Source organism: Marmota marmota, unplaced genomic scaffold, assembly GCF_001458135.2.
Source record: "Marmota marmota marmota unplaced genomic scaffold, marMar, whole genome shotgun sequence".
In the NCBI taxonomy this organism is placed as follows: Eukaryota; Metazoa; Chordata; class Mammalia; order Rodentia; family Sciuridae; genus Marmota; species Marmota marmota.
Genome location: NW_025999895.1, coordinates 1,648,023 through 1,668,400, shown reverse-complemented (window position 1 = coordinate 1,668,400; position 20,378 = coordinate 1,648,023). Strand labels below are relative to the sequence as shown.

At 56.4% G+C, this 20,378-nt stretch overlaps 1 protein-coding gene across 3 annotated transcripts in view; it reads left to right on the top strand.

The window, feature by feature from the left end:
• Positions 1-20,378, top strand: part of Rptor (regulatory associated protein of MTOR complex 1) — a 341,575-nt gene that overhangs the window by 312,749 nt on the left and 8,448 nt on the right. For all 3 annotated transcript variants that reach the window (XM_048797491.1, XM_015504082.2, XM_048797493.1), the window contains 6 exons: positions 547-730; positions 2,092-2,202; positions 10,160-10,265; positions 13,151-13,265; positions 14,193-14,317; positions 16,783-16,887. In XM_048797491.1, the coding sequence (XP_048653448.1) occupies positions 547-730; positions 2,092-2,202; positions 10,160-10,265; positions 13,151-13,265; positions 14,193-14,317; positions 16,783-16,887 (746 nt within the window). The remainder of the gene's footprint in view (positions 1-546; positions 731-2,091; positions 2,203-10,159; positions 10,266-13,150; positions 13,266-14,192; positions 14,318-16,782; positions 16,888-20,378) is intronic.

Genomic DNA, 20,378 nt, shown 5'->3' with positions numbered 1-20,378 from the left:
GCTGAGGGTCCAGCGCCCTGCCACTGCTAAGCCCCCCTCTCTCTCACCCCCTCGCTGCCCTGTGTTCTGCCTCCCCTCCCCTCCCTGCTCCCGGGCTCCTCCCTTCCTCCATCTCCCCCACGCCCCACATCTGTCTCACTTGAGCCCTTCCTAGAAGCAGCCCTGCCTCAGGAGCCTTGTTCTGCACATAGCAGGACTTGAGACAGGAACTCAGCCTGATTTATTGGCCTTCGGGATCTCACCAGGGATCTAGTTCCCCACGTGGGTGGCGGCAGAGTGGCTCTGCCCTGCCACACCAGAGCAGTGTTCACACCCAGAGGCAGTGGGGGTCCTGACTGCCCCGGCGCAAGCAACCTCAGGCTCCCCCCAGCAGGCCTGCTCCGGGCTCAGTCACCCATCCTCTCTGCTGTGCGTGTCCAGCAAGTGCTTGCTCCAGCAGCTGCCCAAAGACGGCAGTCGCCACGTTAGCAGCATCTGTGGCAGGGAGTCTTGTCGCCGAGTGGTGGCCCTCCATAAAGCTCACCGTCGGCTTTTCTCCCAATGCAGAGGCTCCCCGCCAGCATCCAGCACCAGCAGCTGCAGCCTGACCAATGATGTGGCCAAGCAACCAGTCAGCCGGGACCTGCCTTCAGGCCGCCCGGGCACCACGGGCCCCCCAGGGACGCAGTACACCCCTCACTCCCACCAGTTCCCCCGGACACGGAAGATGTTTGACAGGGGTCCAGATCAGGTGAGAAGGCTGTGCCTCCTGTAGCTCTGACCTCAAGCACCGAGCATCCTGACCGGGTGGAGGGCTTGGCCTCTGGTGGGCAGGGCAGGGCGAGGCCTCGGGTTTGGGTCCTGGCATTCTCGCTGTGCGCCCCTCTGCCCTCAGCCTGGTTTCCCCCATCTTGTCCCCGAGTCCTGGCGACCCCACAGTACAGCACTAGCCGTGAGCTGACCTGCCGTTCCCTTTGTTGGGTGAGCAGCGACGCCTCCTCTCGGGTGGCAGCTGCTCTGGTGTGGTGCTGGGGGCCGTCTGCTTCCCATGAACCTTCAGTTACTCCACACACAGCTCCCTGCTCCTCTTTCCTCAGCGGAAAGGAGACCCGGTGGGTGAGTCCGTGCTTTCCCTCCAGGCTGAGAGCCATGGGAGTGTGGCTGACCCAGGCCTCCTGTCTTGTCCAGGCTGTTTGCCACTTTCTCATCAAGGACAGGAGGACCAAAGAAGGGTGTGGAGGACGTGCTGAGGGCATCTGGCTGCCCCAGGCGCACACAGTGCTGAGCACCTCTCTGCAGCTGGCCCTCTCATTGTTGTCCAGGGGGCACCAGAGTCCCTGCCTTGCAGGTTGGCCCTGGACCCAGACTTACCTTGTGGTGACCGGCAGTTCTCCGTGTCAGTGCTCAGCCTTCTGGCTGGGCCCTGATGCCAGCTGGGGGCAGAGAGGTGCAGCAGCGTGGTGGTCCCCACCTGACCCATCCTGGGGCTCACCAGAGCCAAAGCCACTGCTCTCCAGGAAGTGGGCACCTCTCACGGCCCCACCCAGGCTCCTCTGTGCCAGGAGGGATGTGAGTGGCCTAAACCCACCCCAGCACCGGGGCGCCAGGGGACTGCTGCAGCCTTCCCCACAGGGCCGCCCTGCACCTGGTGGACAGAGCCAGAGCGCAGGGCTCATAGCGGCCCCTGGCATCAGGGCACAGAGGTCAGCAGCCCGGCCCACCCACACCCAGCTGGGCTCAGCCAGGGGAGCAGCCCTGGCCAGGCACTGAGGAACTGATGAACCATGCGAGGCCCACCTGCCCCTCAAAGCCAGCCATGGGAGTTGGCCCAGGAGAAGGGCCGTGGCTCTGCTGGCCAAACCAGGGGCAGCAGGGCAGATGCCGGTCCTGCTTCCCACCCAGACCCCCAGTTCCTGTCCAGACGGTCAGGGATACCTGGTCACCAGGATGCCCAAGTGAGAGGGAGGCAGTGGGCCCGTCCCTAGCAGTCATGCCCAGCTGTCCATGACCTCTGTCCCTAGCCAGGACCTCCCACAGGCATGTGGGGAGGGAGGGACAGTGAGACTGCTCCTTCCTTTCCCGGCTAACCTCCCCTTTCCTGATGCCCTGAAGACCGCGGATGATGCCGATGATGCCGCTGGACACAAGAGCTTCGTCTGTGCTGCCATGCAGACGGGCTTCTGCGACTGGAGCGCCCGCTACTTCGCACAGCCTGTCATGAAGGTGCGTCCCCAGCGCGGGCGGTTCCAGAGCCTGCCCTCCACTCTTTCCCAGTGATCCTGGCAGCCAAATCCTTGTCCTGCCCCTGTCCCCTGGCCCAGGGGGGGCCCTCTGCTGCCCCAGCCTTGCTGCTGGCCTCTGTGACTCCTTCGTGCCACATTGGTGGCCTTTGGAGGTGGTGCCCATTGCTGTCACGGTGGGTGCTTGAGCAGCAAGACAGAACAGCCCCAGGAGCAGGCGGTGCTTCCCTCCTGTCCTCTCAGGGAGGAGCAGGCTGCCTTGCCACAGTCCCAGGCCACAGGTGTCACTCCATCCTCATTGGTAAGGCCACACAACTTCCAAGGGCCATGCTTGATGACATTCCACTCTGGGGATGCTAAGACCGCGCTAGCTGGACCAGTACCAGCACGTTCGGGCTTGTTCCTCAGGACCAGCTTTGGAGTCTGATTCAACTCCAGCCATAGCATAGATGTGTCCTGTGTTCACGGTGGCTCTGTGGCTGTTGGTTCAAGCCCCCTTCCCACGCAGGAGGAACAGGGTCTACCAACAGCATGACCTCCAGTGTGACGGTCCCCATGAGCATAGAGCACATTCCTGGACTTCTCCCCTTCCTTCCTGTGGCCGTCTGAGAACGAAGGGTGCATCTTGTTCTCTGACCAGCTAGATGCCTGCCTGGCTTCTGCGCCAGCACTGGCCCAGCTCCACACTGCTCCCCTCTCACCCCAGTTGACCTGGCACATGCCTAAAACACAGTCTCATGGGGCTGGGTTGTGGCTTAGCAGTAGAGCGCTTGCCTAGCACACATGAGGCACTAGGTTCGATCCTCAGCACCACATATAAAAGAAAACAAATAAATCAAAATAAAAAATATTTTTTAAAAACTACAGCCTCACCATTAGCACCTGTGGTGGCAGCAAAGCCCCAGCCCCTGGAGCCCCTTGCTGAGGGAAGCAGGGTACACTATTCCATTTCTAAACGGAGAGTGTAAAATGGCCGAGTCGTTCCAAAAAGAAGCTCCACAGTCAGCATCAGAAGCCCCCGGCAGCCGTTCCCCTCAACCTGCGGCTGGTTTGCTCAGGTGCTACCTTACGAAAATCATCAGAGACGCAGTAGGTCCCTGTGCCACTCAGGAATGGAACTGGGATCCACTTAGTGTTCAGTAAGGTTGAATGGCTGAAAAGTACATGTTTGGTGAGCTTTGTAAGTAATGGCATAAGGAAATGCTCATGATAAAATTTTGGGGAAAAAAAGCAGGCCAAAACCTAGCCCTTGCTGTGCATGCGGCACCTGAGTGCGAGCTCCCAGAGGGCCGGTCAGCATGGCCTGGAGGCGCTGAGCTGGTTTCTGCCTCGCACATTCCTGCCTTCTGCAGTTTATCCTGAGCATGAAGCTGCCCTGTGTCCAGGGCGGTCCTAGAGAAACCCACCCTGACTGCAAGTGCAGCCTGTGCTGCAGTGACACACGGGCTGGGGCAGTCTGGCTCAGCGCCTTGGCCATCAGCACAGGTATGTGCAGCGGGGAAAGTGAGAGGCAGGACAGGAAGGAGAAAGCAGGCACTGGAACTTACAGAGTGAACACCCACACGAGTCATGAGCAAGCAGGGTAGCCAGTTAGACCCGGCGTGGACAGAGAGCCGTCCTTAGAGCCATGGTGGCACAGTTCAGAAGCCAGCACGCTTACCTGTAGCAGAGGTTGGCTTCCTGAAACGGGCCTGGGGGGGTGGCGACTTCTGGAAGGCAGCTGAGGACCTGGAGGCCTGCCCTTATTACTGCACGGTGGTGGTGGATGTGGTGGCCTTGGTGGCCGTGGTAGTGGCCGTGGTGGCCGTGGTGGTGATTTCTGGAAGGCAGTGAGCAGCTCTTCAGGAAGTGCTTGGATGATGCCTCTTCTCCATCATCGACGTAAGATGAAGGAGGAATGGTCTAGGTGCCCAGAGCATGTTTCTCCTGAACTTGGGATAAACTGACGTTTTCCGAAGGGCTGGCTTTTCTCCTGGGCACCAAGGAGCGGGGGCCGCCTCAGCGCGCAGCAGCAGGGCAGGGCAGGTTCCCAGCAGTGAGGGCTGTACAGCGACTGGTCCTGCCAGGAGTGCTTCCCGCAGCAGTGCTGAGCGCTGCTCCCGTGCACCTGAGGCCAGTGTCCACCCTGTGACCATCACCAGCTGCAGGAGTGTCTGAGTTCCCTCCCACGGGAGGTCAGAGGCTTGGACATTGCAGATGAGAGTAGCTGAGGGGCCCCTTCAGGACTCCTGCTCCACTCAGAGGCAGCAGGCAGTAGTTGTGGAATAAGTAAGCCGCTGTTTTCCTCTGACCCTGCCAGGTATGCGAACACACGCTGTCAGTGGGTGCAGCTTGAAATGACCGCTGTCCAGTCCTGGTTGAGAGCACAGTCACCCTCATTGTCAGTGTGTCCATCACACCTTGGCAACCAAAGTCTTAGGGCTAGGGACCAATGTGGCTTTCCTTCACAAGGATTAGAAACCTTTCTGACTGCACAAGAGGGAGCGGGGCATTTTTTATCTTGTGATTTTTACAGGAATATTTTCTACTTTCTCTGAATGGTAGGCTTTTGGGCATTCTTTTTATTAATTTAATTCATCATCTAGTGGCATGTTTGTGTAATAAAATGCATTAAGAGCTTTTTTTAGTTGCCTGCTTCTTCACAGGTAAACTAAAAATAGGGCTTTTGTGTGTGTGTGTGTGTGTGTGTATTTAGCTGTTGATGGACCTTTATTTTATTCATTTATTTATACACGGTGCTGAGAATCAAACCCAGTGCCTCACACGTGCTAGGCAAGTGCTTCACCACTGAGCTGCAGCCCCAGCCAAATAAAAATAGTTCTAAGGCCAAGATTGGATCAAGAGGAGTGGGGAACCCAAACCCCAGACTACATCAGACTGCGTACAGAACTGAGCATTCACCAGGGAACAAGATGTGGCCCACGGTGACAGCCCAGGGTGTCCAGATGGCGAGTGGGATGAGGACCCAGGACGTGGCCCCCGTGGCAGCTCCTGCCGGGCTCTCACCACTCGGATCAGTTTCTTACAGGTCTGTGCCACCAGAGGACCTTGTTGTGGCGTGGCTCACCTTCAGCTGAGGAGGCAGCTTTCCTCCCCGCAGCGTGGTCTGTCAAAGCTCGTGCCTACCACAGGACCACAGAGCCCAGTTAAAAACTGTCTGCTCTCTGCTTAGAGAAAAAGATTTATTGAATTTTGTTCTGATTATAAAAGTAATATGACTTTTTTTTTCTCAGTTGGCAGATTTCAAAGATTGATTCTATCCCAAGGTTGGTTCACAAAGGGGCAGGGCCACAGGTGCCCTGGTGCTGTGGCTATGTGGGCCACGCCGCCTCCACAGCAGCACTTGGCCACGGCTGTCAGAATCGTGAAAGAGCCCACACGGGGTGCACGCCTGTGATCCCAGTGACGGGGCAAGTTGAGGCCTGCCTGGGCAACCTAGACCCCATCTCACATGTTTTTAAAAGGATTGGTAGTGTAGCTCAGTGGTAGAGCACCCTGGGTTCAGTCCCCTGTGCTGCCAAAAAAAAAACAAAACAGGAGGAGAGAAAGACTTGCCAGTGGGCATGCTCTCAAAACCAGCACTCCTGCTCTGAGGACTTAAAACCTCTGAGATACATGTGTACTAACATCTGCCCAAAGACACTCACCGCATTTGGATTTGCGTTGCTTGTAATAGCTGGCTCAGCAGAGACTGGAGAAGAGCCACAGGGTCACCTCAAGCCATTCGTGGTAAGAACTCACCAGCTAGGAGTAAAGGACACCTGCCCAGCAGCGCTCATCAGGGCACTCTCAGCACAGGACTAGGTGCTTATTCTCTAAAATCAGGGGCCAGGCCAGGCCATCTTATCCCACCATTTAATAGCCTACCAGAGGTCCTGGACGGTAGGGAGGCATAGAAGGAAACACATGCTTGCAGATAGGAAGGGTAGAAAGAACCCTCTCTGTTCTCAGATGTTATTTGTGTCTAAAAAGTTACAGATAATCTACAAAAGGAGCTGTGGTGAGTTTAGTAAAAGTTTGCAGAATACAGGCATTAGGTACGATCCATGGCATTTCTATAAGAAGTAACTAGTACTGCTTACAAAAAGCTCCAAAACAGTACCATTTGTAAAAGCACCACAAAAACCTAGGTAGAGATTTAAAAGGAAATCCATATGCTAAAATTGATGAACACTGATGAAAGAAATCAGAGAAGACCTGAATAAATGGGGACCATGTACATGGACCTGAAGACGGTGATGTGGAGATGCCAGAACTCCCTCGGCTGATGGTAGACGCAGGCCATCCCAGTCGACATTCTAATGAAATTTTTAAAAAATTGACAAGCTTATTATGAAATCTGTAGGAAACAGCAAAGAAACTAAAATAACCTTAGAACCTTGAAATTGAAGGAGAATTAGATGCTTCACACTCTGATATCAAGACCCTGTGTAAAGTTGATCAGGACAGTGTGGGATTGGGGCGAAACAGACACATAGATGAACAGGACAGAACCGAGAGGCCAGAAGTAGATCTGCACAGACATGTTCAGTTGACTCTCAAGGAATGTGTGAAAACAGTGCCGTTCAATGAAGTTTTCAGCAAGCAGTGCTATAGTCCCAAGAAAGGGCTTCGCTCCACACTTCACCCCTGCACACCAGCTACACAAAGTGAACACCCCAACTGCAAGACTCCTGACCTTAGAACCTCTAGAAGGAACAAGAGAACCTTCCTGACTTTGCATTAAGATACAGGAGGCATAAGCCACACGGTCTAGTGGCACATTGAACTGCATCAAAATCAGACACTAGCTTTGAAACATACCATTGAGAAAAGGAAAGACAGGCAGTGACTGAAAACTGCCAAGCATGTGTCTGACACAGACTTGCATGTGGTATGCATAAGAACTCTCAGAATCCCACAATTGGGAAAACGCAGCCCAGTTAAAGAATGGTGGCGAAAGACTTGCATGGCCCTTGCCCAGGTGAGACACACAAGTGGCAGATGATCACACGGAGGACCACCGCAGGACTGACCTGCACTCGAGGCAAGATTGGACTAGCCAGGGATGGGAAGCCACTGGCGTGCCCCTTCTTGGCCAACACGGGTGTGTAGGCACTTGGGGGACATTTGGCTGCTTCTCATAAAGTTAGGAGCACACCCCAGCAACCCACAGAGGAACCTAAGAAGTTCATGCAGAAACCTACATGTGGATCTCACAGTGGCCATGTACATTGTCACCAAAGCTAGAAGCAACTCAGACGCGCACCCCCGGCAGACAGAGGAGCCAACACAGCCATGCGAGGGCCACCAGTCAGCAGAGAGTCCCAGAGGGCTGCTGGTACGCACAGCAGCAGGGCCATCACAGGTCCCAATGGAGTGGTCCCTTCACAGGGCTCCCGGAACAGGCACAACAGGGTTTGGAAATCAGGCCAGGGGTTGCCAGGGCCTGGGGCTGAAGGGAGGTCTCGTTAGGGATGCAGGAACTGTCTCTGTCCTGAGCAGCGGGTGGTTCTAGGATCCTGGCATTTGCAAAACCCACAACTGTCTAGAGAAGGTGCATTGGATCTCTGTGAGCTGCACTCTAGGGGGTAGGCGCTCTCTTCTCTTACGCAATGGCATACTTAAGGAAAAGCATAGCCAGTGAGGTCAGGGCCCTTGTTGGGTATAGACGTCCTGCACTCCAGGGGTCCGACAGGCCCCCTCCAGCAGTGCTCCTGGAGGGGGCTCAGGCAGGACGTGGAGTCAGTGGGCACTGCTGCCTGCTACAGCTACAAACACACTGTGTGGCTTCTTGTAAAGGATGAAGGGTTGGAACTGGGTCACGTGCTCCCCCATGTCTGCTGTGTCGACCTGGGGCTCAGCCCCTGGAAAAGCACCAGTGTCCTTCCAGCAGGTTCCTCTCCCCTGAGCTTTACCCGAGCCTCGCCACTCTCCACAGTCCTGTTCCTGTTCTGAATTGACCCCTCACCCCTTGAGCCTTTTTTTTTTTTTTTTTTTCCTAATATTTTTGGTTGTTGATGAACCTTTGTTTTATTTGCTTATTTATATGTGGTGCTAGGAATCGAACCCAGTGCCTCACACGTAGGAGGCAAGCACTCTGCCACTGAGCCACAACCCCAGCCCTTGAGCCTTTTTAAATGCAAAGGTCTGAAAATGAGACCCAGCTCCAAGATGTGCAGGTTCTCCTGCCAGGACCCTTTTGTGACATGCCCCCGGTTGCTGCCCCACAGCCTTCTGGGACCCCTCATCTTCCTCAGATCACAAGCCCAAGGGTTTCTATTTGGTTTTCCCATTTTTTGCAACCGGAAAGGAGCTGGCTTCCTGGCTTTCAGCTGTCGCACCTCCGTGGGAGGCTGCGGAACTGTAATTGGTTTCTGTCTGAGAAGAAGCCAAGAGGTGCCAAAGTCGGCGGTGTCATGATCCTAATCACGTAGCACTGTTCCGCCACCCACAGCCCCCAGGAGCTCTGAGGGGTGGGGGACATTGCTCCTCCACTCCTGTTTACCAGAGCGCTTTCTCCCAGAGGGACACAGAGGAAGAGGGACAGCAGGGATTAAGAACCACCACAAAGGACAATAATCTCTTGGCCAACTTCCTCTTTTCTGTCCTGAAGAGTCCCCAGCAGTTGGTGCCACTGTCCTCAGAGCGCCCTCTGTCGCCTCCCATCTCTCTGCCCACCCACCGTCACCCTGCCTCTCCCTGCACCTCCTCTGTCCTTTCTTACCCTCCATCTGTGGGCCTGCAGGCTCCCCTCTGAGGGCTCGCCCGGGGGAAGCTGCATTCTGGGGCCTGGAGACTCTCCATGCCACTGGTTGGAGATGGCCTGGCCACCTCAGATGCACTCCAGGTGCCCCCACCACAGAGAGCTGGTCAGGGGCCTGGAACTCGGTCCCCTCAGGTCCGCCCGCGCAGCACCTACTAGACCTCCTTCTCCAGTTTGCTCCTGGAGAAACGAGAGCTGCATCGCGGAGCCGCTCCTCGCCGCCTCTGCACGGGCTTCACTCGTTTTCCAGGTTTTTCCTTGTTATTGCTCTACATATCTGGTCATTTGTTATTTTTTTTTTTTTTCCGAATAAGCTCTGGATTGTCATAAAAGAAACCCACTGTTATGAATCCACAACCCACCCCTGCCATCCTGGGGCCGTTCCTCGGCCGGCCCGAGCCAGGGAGCCCTGGGTACCTCTTCCTGTTGCTGGGTTTGGATGTCCTCCTTTTTGTTGTTGCTTTTTTTGTTGGGTTTATGTTTTGGATTTTTAAGAAGAAAAAGAAACATGGTGATAAAATGCTGGAGAACAAGCCGTGGGCCGCCTGCCCACACAGGGACGCCAGGCAGAGAGAGCTGCCGCGTGGTCATCGAGAGCCACCAAGCCTCCTGTGTTCTCTGTGTGTGGCTTTCCAACTGCTGGGCCATGCACACAGGGACACAAGCCTGGCCGTCTTGCTCAGTGGCCTTTATCCTCGAACTTCTCCTCAGGAGCAGCTTTTAGAATGACACACATGTGCTCTTGACCCGCATGGCCGTCCTGACTGGCCCTGGCTGCTGTGGGAGGTCCTGCCTCTGCTCCCTGAGCCAGGAGGAAACAGGCTTTGATCTCCTTTACTTAACGCCTATCTTGGAGGACTTCCCAACTGGATTTCTGGCTAGGAACCAGCGGGTCCACCCTGGGTGTGGGGTGCAGAACACTCCCACACCGCATGGATGGTCTTATGGTCCAAGCCAGCGTGGCCTCTGGCCTGGCGCAGGCTGGGAGGCACTTCCTGGGTCTCAGCTTGCACCCTGCAGCTGTTAGCCATGCCCTCAGCCAGCTTGGCTAGAGGGTCACCCAGCCCAGGCGTGGATGGAGAGCACCCTGCAGGCGTGGCCCTGAGCTGCCTCTTCTGGGAAAGACATCCTTCTCATCTGCACAGTGACCGTTTCCAAGTTGCTGAGTGTAATTGGATGTTTTCTGTCATTGAAGATCCCTGAAGAACACGACCTGGAGAGCCAGATCCGCAAGGAGCGGGAATGGCGGTTTCTGCGGAACACCCGCGTCAGGAAGCAGGCGCAGCAGGTCATCCAGAAGGGTAAGAGCAGCCAGCAGGGCGGGGCATGCGCACAGTTCTCCATGGTGAGCAGAAGGCCCAGGAGGGTGCCCTGTGAGCAGCCCACCTGCCAGACCCATGTGCAGCCTTGTACAGCCCCCACGCCGCTGACACCCAGAGTACCCCTGTGCCCCCCTTGCAGTTAAGTCCTTCAGCAGGCTTGTGCAGACTGGAGCTGGGAGCAGGGAGGACCTGGCTTGGGGACAGGGGCGCCTCGGGGCAGAGGGGCTATTGGGACTGCACTTTCCATGGGCATGGTCACTCCAGGGGAGACTGTCAGCAAGGCCCTGGCTACTGGCAGCCTTTTTTGGGGAGCATGACCTCTGCACTGTGGTGTTTCCAGAGGGGAGGTACAAGTGCTTCTTAAGCCCTGGGGGTCCATGTCTCCCTAGCTGACAGGGTGTCCTTTCCTGGGAACAGAAAACAAATACAGGTCTGGCCTCACCCAGTATCTCCACGTGGTCCTTGGAGCAGTCTTCAAGTCCATCCCGAACTGCTTTCAGTCCCATTTGCACCAAACCTCCCAAATTAGCAACAGATGCCAGAAACCACCCCCTTGCTAACCACCTCGTTTGCACCATGGGGTGGAGGCATTGAGCGACTGAGGACCGCAGGCTGCCGCCACTGCGGAGGACTGGCAGAGGGAGCTCCCAAGAGCAGGTCTGGGCTGCAGGCGGCCCCCCCCGCCCCCCGATGGAGGCAGTGAGCAGGAGGCCCCCAGGGCCAGCAGGGATGAGAGCCAGGCAGCCTCAGCCCAGGGCGCAAGCCCACACGGCTTGGGATGCAGAGTTCATGGCCTCCCCCACCCCTGACCTCACAGCCGGGCACTCTTGCCCACAGAGTGGCTGGGCCGGGGACCTCAAGCTGCTCATACCAGCAGTTGGTCCCAGATGCAGAGGTGGTATGTGACTGGCATTTCTGGTTATGAATAACAAAAAGCAAGATTTCTAGACGTAAAAAGAAGAATATCTTTATAAACCACAGTTAGGAATTCTTTTTTCCAGTGTTTGTGACCAAAAAAAAAAAAAAAAGATATTTGTCAAAAACACAGGAGAGGGGCTGGTGGTCTGCTGGAAACGGCAGCACACACGGCAGGGAGACGCCGTGGACACGGCCCGAGAGCCGCTGAGGTGAGCAGAGTCTCACCCTCTCCAGGCACTGCCAGCTCAGCACTGGGGCGCGCTGTGCCTGTTTTTATTTGAGAGCCACCTGTATGCTGGGGAGGATGTAAACAGTAAGTAGAAATGCAGTGCCTGTGGCTGAACGCAGTCAACTGGAGAAGCACAGTCGTTGCCAGAGAACAGGAGCCAGGAAAGGCCACCCCAAGGCGACCCCGCCTCTGCCTTCGCCAGCGTCCGTGTCCTCAGCACTCGGTTCTGTGTTTGCTTTTGGATGTCTCCCTTCATCTTTCAGTGCTCAAAGCCATGCCCACTATTTTGGCTCTCTCTTACAAAAAAGAAAAGGAAACTCCCTGGGTGAGAAGAAGGCATCTCAGGCTACAGCAGCTGGCTCCACCGACACGCGCCCTTCGCCTGGGCAGAGCCCTCCCACCACAGACCACTCTTCTCCTTAGTGCGGCCTCTGTTGCTTGCTGACTTAAGAAAGAAGAGTCAGTGCACACCTGTAATCCCAGCTGCTTGGGAGGCTCAGGCAGGAGGATCAAAGGTTCAAAACCAGCCTGAGCAATTTAGTGAGATCATGTCTCAAAAAATAAAAAAGGCTGGGGATGTAGCTCAGTGGTTAAGCACCCCTAAGTTCAATCTCTGGTGCCAAAAAGAAGGGGAAAAAAAGAAGAGTTGGAAGATGGAGGAATTGGCCGAGCCACTCACTCAGCTGAGCACTGAGCAGTGCCGACATTCTGTGGCTGCAACCCTTGGCACTGTGGTCTCAGGGCCACCTGAACAGCATAGGGCATGGGCAAGGGAAGGAGGCTGCTGTGTAAGACTCACAGCCAAAGTCAGCCCAGCCACCCACAGCAGATCAGCTGTGCCCAGGTGGGGGCTGCCCTCCTGCTGGGCTCCCCCGCTGCTCCACACCAGCATAGCTACACAGAGCCACCGGCTTTTCTCTGTCCACCCTGGAGATGTTCTCACCAGCTGAGGAGGCATATGGTCCCCAAAGCGCCCAGGTGCCAGGGCCACACAGGAGTCTGTGGTCAGAGCTGGCCTTGCTGCCTTTCTCCTCAGGGCTGTGCAGAAGAGCCCCGTGCTAGGGACCCGCACCTGGTCCAAGCAAACCCCTGTTATCCAACAGAAGCATATCTCAGCCCGTCCCAGCTGCGTCTCTTGCCTCTTCTTCTGGCTGTTTCTCAGGTGGGCTCTTGCAAAGCCCTAAGCGGGTATTTCCTTGTGCTGGTGTGAGGCCTGGTGAGGAGGAACCCACACCCTCTCTGGCTAGCCTTATGAGTCTGTGTCCTCTGGTCATGGACTCCTGGCTAGCCTCTTTCTGGACTGGAAGACCCCTTGAATATGGTGCAGGTGGTGGCTGCCCCTGTCCCAGGCCTGAGTCTCAGGCCTGAGTCTCTGCAGGTCACAGCCCTGGGGCTTCATTCTGAATCCATCCATACGCCCTTCATAGACCCCTTAGCCACAGATCTGCACTGCCATGAACACTGCTGCCGTCTGGCCTGAGGGCCTTGATGGAGCACTTGCCAGCATCGGCTCTGAGCCAGGACACCCCTGCCCCTGGGATGCTGCCTCCTGGGGTGTGCTCTGGCCCCCTCCCGGGTTCCTGCTTTGCCTTGGTCTCCTTGGTGCCTCTCCCGGCCCCCAGACACAAGCATTGACACTGGCCTTTCTAAAACATGTGGGTATTGCTGTCTACAAGCCAGCCCTGGCTCATCCTGCTTCCCCCCCACACCCCGGCAGGCATCACCAGACTGGACGACCAGATATTTCTGAACAGGAATCCTGGTGTCCCCTCCGTGGTCAAGTTCCACCCCTTCACACCATGTATCGCCGTGGCTGACAAGGACAGCATCTGGTAGGCCTCACTCACGGACCCTACCTGGGGACAGCACCAGTGCCCAGCATCCCTGCGTTCTCCCCGCCATCCCCTGCCCACCCACCCATGCCCCGCTCTAGTCATGTTACTGAAGGTGGCCTCTAGTTCCATGGGCCTCAGGACAGGGACAAGAGCCTCCAGACCTGCTCCGTGATAAAGAAGCATGTTGAGAGGCTCCCACAGAAGAGCACCCAGGAGAAGGCGCGGCCCCGAGAGCCGGGCCTCACAGCAGCGAGCCTGGCTTGTGCGGTGCAGGGTACCCGCTGGCGGTGAGGTGGGCAGGGGCAGTGTCGTGACGCCTACTGTCCTCACTTGCTTACTCCGCTTTAGTTGTGGTGAAATATAACGTCCAGGCTGCCCACGCTGGACGTTTCCATGGTGCCCCCAGAGCACCCCATCTTCCCAAACTGTAGCAGTCCCATCACAGCCAGATACCTGCTCCCTGGCCTGGCCACCCCCACTGTGCCCCAGGTGGGCAACTCTAGGGACTTGTAGAAGTGACTGCACAGCACTGCCCTCTCGTGCCTGGCTCATGTGACACAGCAGTGTCCACGGCAACTTGCCGTGGCATGGCAGGAGCAGGAGCTGCCTTGAGCCCTCTTCCACTGGAAGGGGAAGCATTTTCTCCCCCACCCCATCTGGGCCCCCAGCTGGCTCCGCACTGCAGTGGACGGGGGTGGACGTGTAGCCCCATGTTCCTGTCATCTCTCCATCCCTGGATGGGCCCAAAGGAGGAGGGGCTGACCTTCTGTGTCCAGCGGTGCTCAGGGCTCCAGCTTCTCCTCACTCCCCTCGTTACTTTGGCTCTTGGTGGCAGCCGTCCCGTGGGCGTGAGTGACCGGTGTCTTGCTGTGACTCTGTTTGCATTCCCCTGATGGTCGGTCTCATTCCTCTTATCCCCTCAAGTTTTTGGGACTGGGAGAAAGGAGAAAAGCTGGATTACTTCCACAATGGGAACCCTCGCTACACCAGGGTCACTGCCATGGAGTACCTGAACGGCCAGGACTGCTCCCTTCTCCTGACAGCCACAGGTGAGTGGCCTGGCTGCATGCACCTGAGCCGCGCAGAGCAAGGGGGCCATGAGACACGCTGTTCAGTTTGTCACTCAGACCAGGGAGGCTCGGAGGCTGGGGCACTCGTGGTGGAGCTGCTTCCCTCACATGAAGGGCCCTGGGTTCCAAAGCAGCCCCACAAAAAAGTAAAAATGAAGTTTAAAAGTGGGGGTGTTTGTCAGGTGCGGAGGCGCACTCCTGTAATCCCAGCAGCTTGGGAGGCTGAGACTTGAGGATTGCGAGTTCAAAGGCAGCCTCAGCAAGGACGAAGCCCTAAGCAACTCAGTAAGATCCTGTCTCTAGGGGCTGAGGTTGTGGCTCAGTGGTAGAGCACTTGCCTCGCACGTGCTGGGCCCTGGGTTCAATCCGCAGCACCACATAAGAATAAATAAACAAAATAAAGGTATTGGTCCGTCTTCAACTAAAATAAATATCTAAAAAAAAAAAAAGACGCTGTCTCTAAATAAAATACAAAATAGGCCTGGAGATGTGGCTCAGTGGTCGAGTGCCCCTGAGTTCAATCCCTGTTACCAAAGAAAAAATTTTTTTTAAATGGGGGTGTTTATAAAAGGGTATGGTCCCAGGGCAGGAGCAGAGATGGCAGCGTTGGCAGGACTCCTGGACAGTGACCTCTCGCCTTGGGTCTCTGGCCCTTCCATGTTTCCGGGAAACATCCCACCACCAGCCTCTGTCCCCTTGGCCTTCCTGGGAGACGCAGTGGGCAGCAGCTCACTGCCTGGCTATGATGGCCCAGGGCTGCATTCCCCCTTCCTTTGCAAGTTGGGCTTCTCTGGAAGGGTGCCCATCAGGTAGCGGTGGCCGTGGATCTCACACTGGAGATTTTCTTGGTTTTTATTTTGGCCTGAAACATCATCATCCCACTCTTACTATAGAGCAGTAGTTCTCCAAGCCAGTCACCCTAGGCTGGTGCCATTTCTTTTTTTTTTTTTTTTTTTTTAATATTTATTTTTTAGGTATAGTTGGACACATGCCTTTATTTTATTTATTTATGTTATGTGCTGCTGAGGATCAACCCAGGGCCTCACACGTGCTAGGCAAACGCTCTACTGCTGAGCCACAACCCCAGTCCCCTGGCTGTCATTTCTTTTGGCACTTTAAATTTGACTCCATGGGGGCTAGGGTTAGAGCTCAGTGGTAGCGTGCTTACCTAGCACGTCTGAGGCACTGGGTTTGATCCCCAGCACCACAAAAATACATAAATAAGTAAAATGAAAGTATTGTGTCCATCTACAATTAAAAAAAAAATTAAAAGAAAATTTTGATTCCATGATGCCTTCTTGCTAACGAGAAGCCAGGGTCAAGCTGTGTGGGTAGGAAGGTGTCAGTACCGGAGGGAGGAGACCAGCATCTAGGCTCAACTGCCCTGGGCCGCTCCGCCCTGTCTTGTCCTGGTCCCGGACCTGAGCATCTGAGCTCCCGAGGCTGCTGCTTGTCAGTGACATCTATTTTGAAGTGTTTGTGGGTTCCCTGTGACTGACCTGACCATGAGGAAATGTCCCTTAGCAGCTGCTCCTCCAAGAAGAGCCATCTCAGCCTGGTAGAAGGAAGCCCATGTCCAAAGCCAGTCCTTCCCTGTAGGCGTCGGCACAGTGGGCAGGGCCCAGCAAGGCCCAGCCGAGGGGCAGCACAATTCAGACATGAGCATCTCTTATCACCAAAGGCAAGAAGGCTGGATGGGCTCCTTAAGAGTGGGCCCCTATGGGGAGCCACAGAGCAGGGCACTCACTGCAAGGTGGTCATAGAGAGCCAGGCACACAGGTGGAGGAGGCCAACCTTCAGGACTGAGGCCAAAGAGTGGGTCCTGGGGAGGGAGGCTCACCACACACAGCTGACCCCCTGCCTGTCTGCTGGAGGATGCTGAGGGCACCTGCAAGGCAGAGGGCCTCCTGTGTCTGTGTGAGAGCCCCGTGGGCCACCCTCCCTTCCAGCTTCAGGCTGGTTTGTGTGCAGAGCACCGAGGCAGGTGGGGACAAGGTGCAGGCCTAAAGGTTTTGGACAGAATGGGTCTGCACAAGATGAGCAACTGAAGTACTCAAGGGGAAGAGCAGAGAAGGTGAGGCCCGCCCGTCTCCCATCTTCCACCAAGCCCTCCTTCCCACCCCGGGGACAAGCTGGAGGCCACAGAGCTCCCCTTCAGGGATCCCAAGCCGGCTCCAGAGAAGCTCTGTGGCCTCCAGGTGCCCAGAGACCACAGGTCCCATTGCCCTGCTGCCAGCTTCCCCGGTTGCCCTTCAGGAAGTGAGCACAGAGTCCCACACTGCGAGAGCATGGGAATAGGTGTCCAGAGCGCCTGGCTGCCCTGTGCAGGGCCCACTGTTGGGCATGGTGGAGCATGATGTCCAGGACAGGGATCTGACCCCCATGTGGGGTGCAGGCGAGGCCAGCACAGGGCAGAGGATCATGTCCCCCTCTCTCCTTCTCAGATGACGGCGCCATCAGGGTGTGGAAGAACTTTGCTGACTTGGAGAAGAACCCAGAGATGGTGACTGCATGGCAGGGGCTCTCAGACATGCTGCCCACCACACGAGGTGGGTCTGGGCTCTTCGGGGAGGAAGTCCAGAGCTGCCAGGGTCACTGTTCCAAGGCCTCTGGACCAGCTCCCTACCAGCCACCCATTCACATCAGAGTCCCCAGTTTATTATCAGGTGGCCTCCCCTGATAGCCAGGAGGCTTACAGGCCCAGGGTTCTGAGTGCCTTTGAGTCTTGGGTATGGCCCTGAGCTCTGGTCACACCTGTCCTGGTGTGAAGCTGAATGTGGCTTGGAAACACATTGTGGTTAACTGGCCCTGAGCAGCAAATGTCACATGTTCCTGAGGACCAGTGTGGTGGGCTGCCCAGGCTGGTGAGATCGGCAGCCACCAAAGCAGCTCTGGGCATGGCTTTGCACCATCAAGCAGTTTGGGAGGACCACCAGGTCAGACTGTCCAGGCCTGAGTTTCCAGAGCCCTCTGTGCATCTTGGAATGGCCACCCGTGAGCACAGCCCTCTGACCCTGGTGACACCAGGTGAGGTGACTGTGGCCCACCACTGGCTGCTCCTCCTCCTGCCTGTGATTTCGGCATCCCCATCCGAGTCCTCTTCCCAGCCCCTGTCTGTGTGGGGCCTCTCCTGGTTCTCTCAGTTCTGTCCCTGCCCTTCCCTCCTGCAGAGAACATCAAAATGAGCCCCTTCTCTCTGGACCTTGCTCTTGAGACAAATTATAAGCAAGTAGAACCTCACTCCTCCCGCAGCCAGTGTGTTTCTGGGTTGTCGGCTGCAGAATCTAGGTTCACAGGGAGACCTGCCTTCCAGAGCTCTCTGTCCCAGCCCATCTTTAATGTGGAGTCACAGCTGCCTGTCCTCGGGCCACAGGGCCTACAGGGTGTTGGAGGGATGTGCCAGGGAACCTTCTGGACTCACATCTTAGTGTTTTGTAAGAATTCTTATATTAAAAGTTCAAGATAAAGGGAAGATGAGTGAGAAAACTCAAGATGGTTGAGAAAACTCAACCTTGACCTCGGTAAAAGTTTTATACGGAGACTCAGTGTCCGATCTCCCCAGAGAAAACTAAACTAAACCACAGGGCTGGGGCAGGTGTCAGGGAAAGAGCAACACAACTACCGTCTCTGAAACCCTAAAGAAAGACCAGAGGCCCTCCTCTGTGTGGGGCCGGGGGTGTCCTCACTACATTGTCCCAGTGGCTGGTTAGACCCTCCCACATACGTGAGAAGCTGTGCCACAGGACAGCAGTGGTCTCTGTGAAGACACAGGCAGAACCAGACCATCCTCCACACCCTGTCAGTCAGGGAGGGCCCCGTTCCCAGGGTGGAGCGTGAGGCTGCCAGGGCGAGACTGTCCCACCACCTTGGCCCTGAGAGAAGTGCGATGGTCCAGCTTCGGCCTGTGAATGTTGACCTGAGCCTTTGGTCAGTGGTGACTATTCATTAACTGGAGCAACCAAGGAGGTATACAGAGCAGCAGCCCCAAGGCTGGGGCAGGTGGCCATGCAGAGGCACAAGCCAGAGCCAGAGCTCCCTAAGTCACAGAGGTCAGTTCTGGGCTGGCCACAAAGCTGGGCGCCTAGCCACTGGCTGGCAGGCACCAAATCTACAGCTGTGCTCCAGGGCAGCGCAGGGCGAGGCTTGGCTCTCCACTACCAGGCCTGGGATGCGGGTGGCTGGTCTGACTTCCACGCTCTCTGCTCTGTCCTGCCTTGTCTCCCTGTTTTAAGGAAAGAATTAGCTCTTTGGTCAGGCTATGTATCAGGACACACATCCAAGGCCTGTGTCCAGGATTCGTCAAGCAGGGATCGGACCTCTGCCTTCTGGGGAGTGCAGTGTCTCCCAGTCCAGTACCTAGGGTGAGCAGGACACAAGCACACTTTGAACTGGCGCATGGTGCCCCCATGGCTCCTGCTCAGCGAGCTACACACACCTGGGCACAGCAGCCTCCCCTCCAGAATCCCTTCCTCTGCTCCACCAAGACTTCCACGCTGCAGGCTTGGCTGCCCAGGACCTAGGGCTTGCTTCCCTCTGTAGGACAGATGGACAGACATCAGCACTGTCCTGGAGGACTTCCACATCTCTACCCAGCTGGGTCTCTCAAGCTGCAAACTGGCTGTCCAGGTGTACCTAGACGTGGGGCTCTGGCCTTGCACAAGGTGCCATCAAGCCCACCTGCCCCCACCCCATGCTATGTGGTTGGTACCTTGTCACGTGACTTCCACGTGGGGACAGGTATGCCCTTCCTCCAGGGACGTCCAGGTCCCGGCAATGTTGTGGCTCTCCTACCTGTGTTCTCCTTTTCTACGGAGGCTATTTGAAGAAAAGAGGACAGTGGCCAGAGGGTGGGGCCCAGGCTGCACGAGGCTATGGCGCCTTGGTTGGAGGCAGGCGGTAGGAGCAGCTGGAAGGCCCAGGGCACAGGAGGATGAGGTGGTGGCACCACAGGACAGCCGGGACACAGACTGAGCTGCGTCCTGGGAGAAGTCTCTGGTCCAGAGAGGGTGACTCACGTGCTCTGCGTTCCTTGCTTCTCTCAGCATTCACCAGGTGCCAGTCCCCACAGACCCTCATCCTGGACCTTAGCCTGCCTGGTGCCCAGGCGGCCGACCACACCGGCCAGACTGCATGGACACTTCCTCTTCAGTTTCCCTCCCTTTTGTTATGAGGCGACCACAGCTGGAGAAACTGTGTGGTGCAGAGCACGTGGCCCCACAGCTCCCCTCCGGGGCTGCTTACCGCGCGAGAGGACACACTTAGGTGTGGCTTGAGATGTGGTTTCCACGAGGGAATAGCTAATATGACTTTCGGTGGAGTGCCACACGGACGTCTGAATGGCAGCTGTCTCTCTGGACCGGGTCGGAAGACCCTCAGGCCATCAGAGGGAAGAGCAAGTGCGAGGTCAGACTCCCGCGCAGCACTATGCTGCTCCGTGTGGAGGAGGCAGGTTTTGCAGCCCAGGGGCCCGCGCACACGTGGCCGCAGTGTGACTCATGGGGCAGGCGCGCATCCGGCAGTTGGGTGCCACACACACGAGGCCCTGGGCCCCCCCAGCCCCACCCCACCCCCAAAACAAACTGCTGGGGACTGTTAGATCTGGGTGGTGGGTTATAAGGGTTTATTTCCACCATGTTCCTTCGTGTATGCTTAAAACCTTTATAATTACACAGTTAAAGTCGTGTGGGGCTGGGGACGTAGGTCAGCAGTGGGGCACTCACCTGGCATGTGGAAGGCCCTGGATTCCATGCCCGGCACCACACACACAAAATATTTTTGTATTAAGTAGAAACTATGATGCGCGTGTATAACTCCCTGTCCAGTTCCAGACGGAAAAGGACACCCTCATTTCTTTCCTTTCTCTTTTTAACCGGGGCCTCTCTGCATTGCCCAGGCCAGTCTTGAACTTGGTGCTCCCACCTCAGCCTCCCAAGTGGCTGGGCCCCAGTACTCTTCCCTCTCGCAGATGCCTCAGTGTGGCAGGGTTCCAGGGCAGGCTGCCACCACCGCAGCAGCCTGAGCTCGTTGCCCTGGGAGCCCC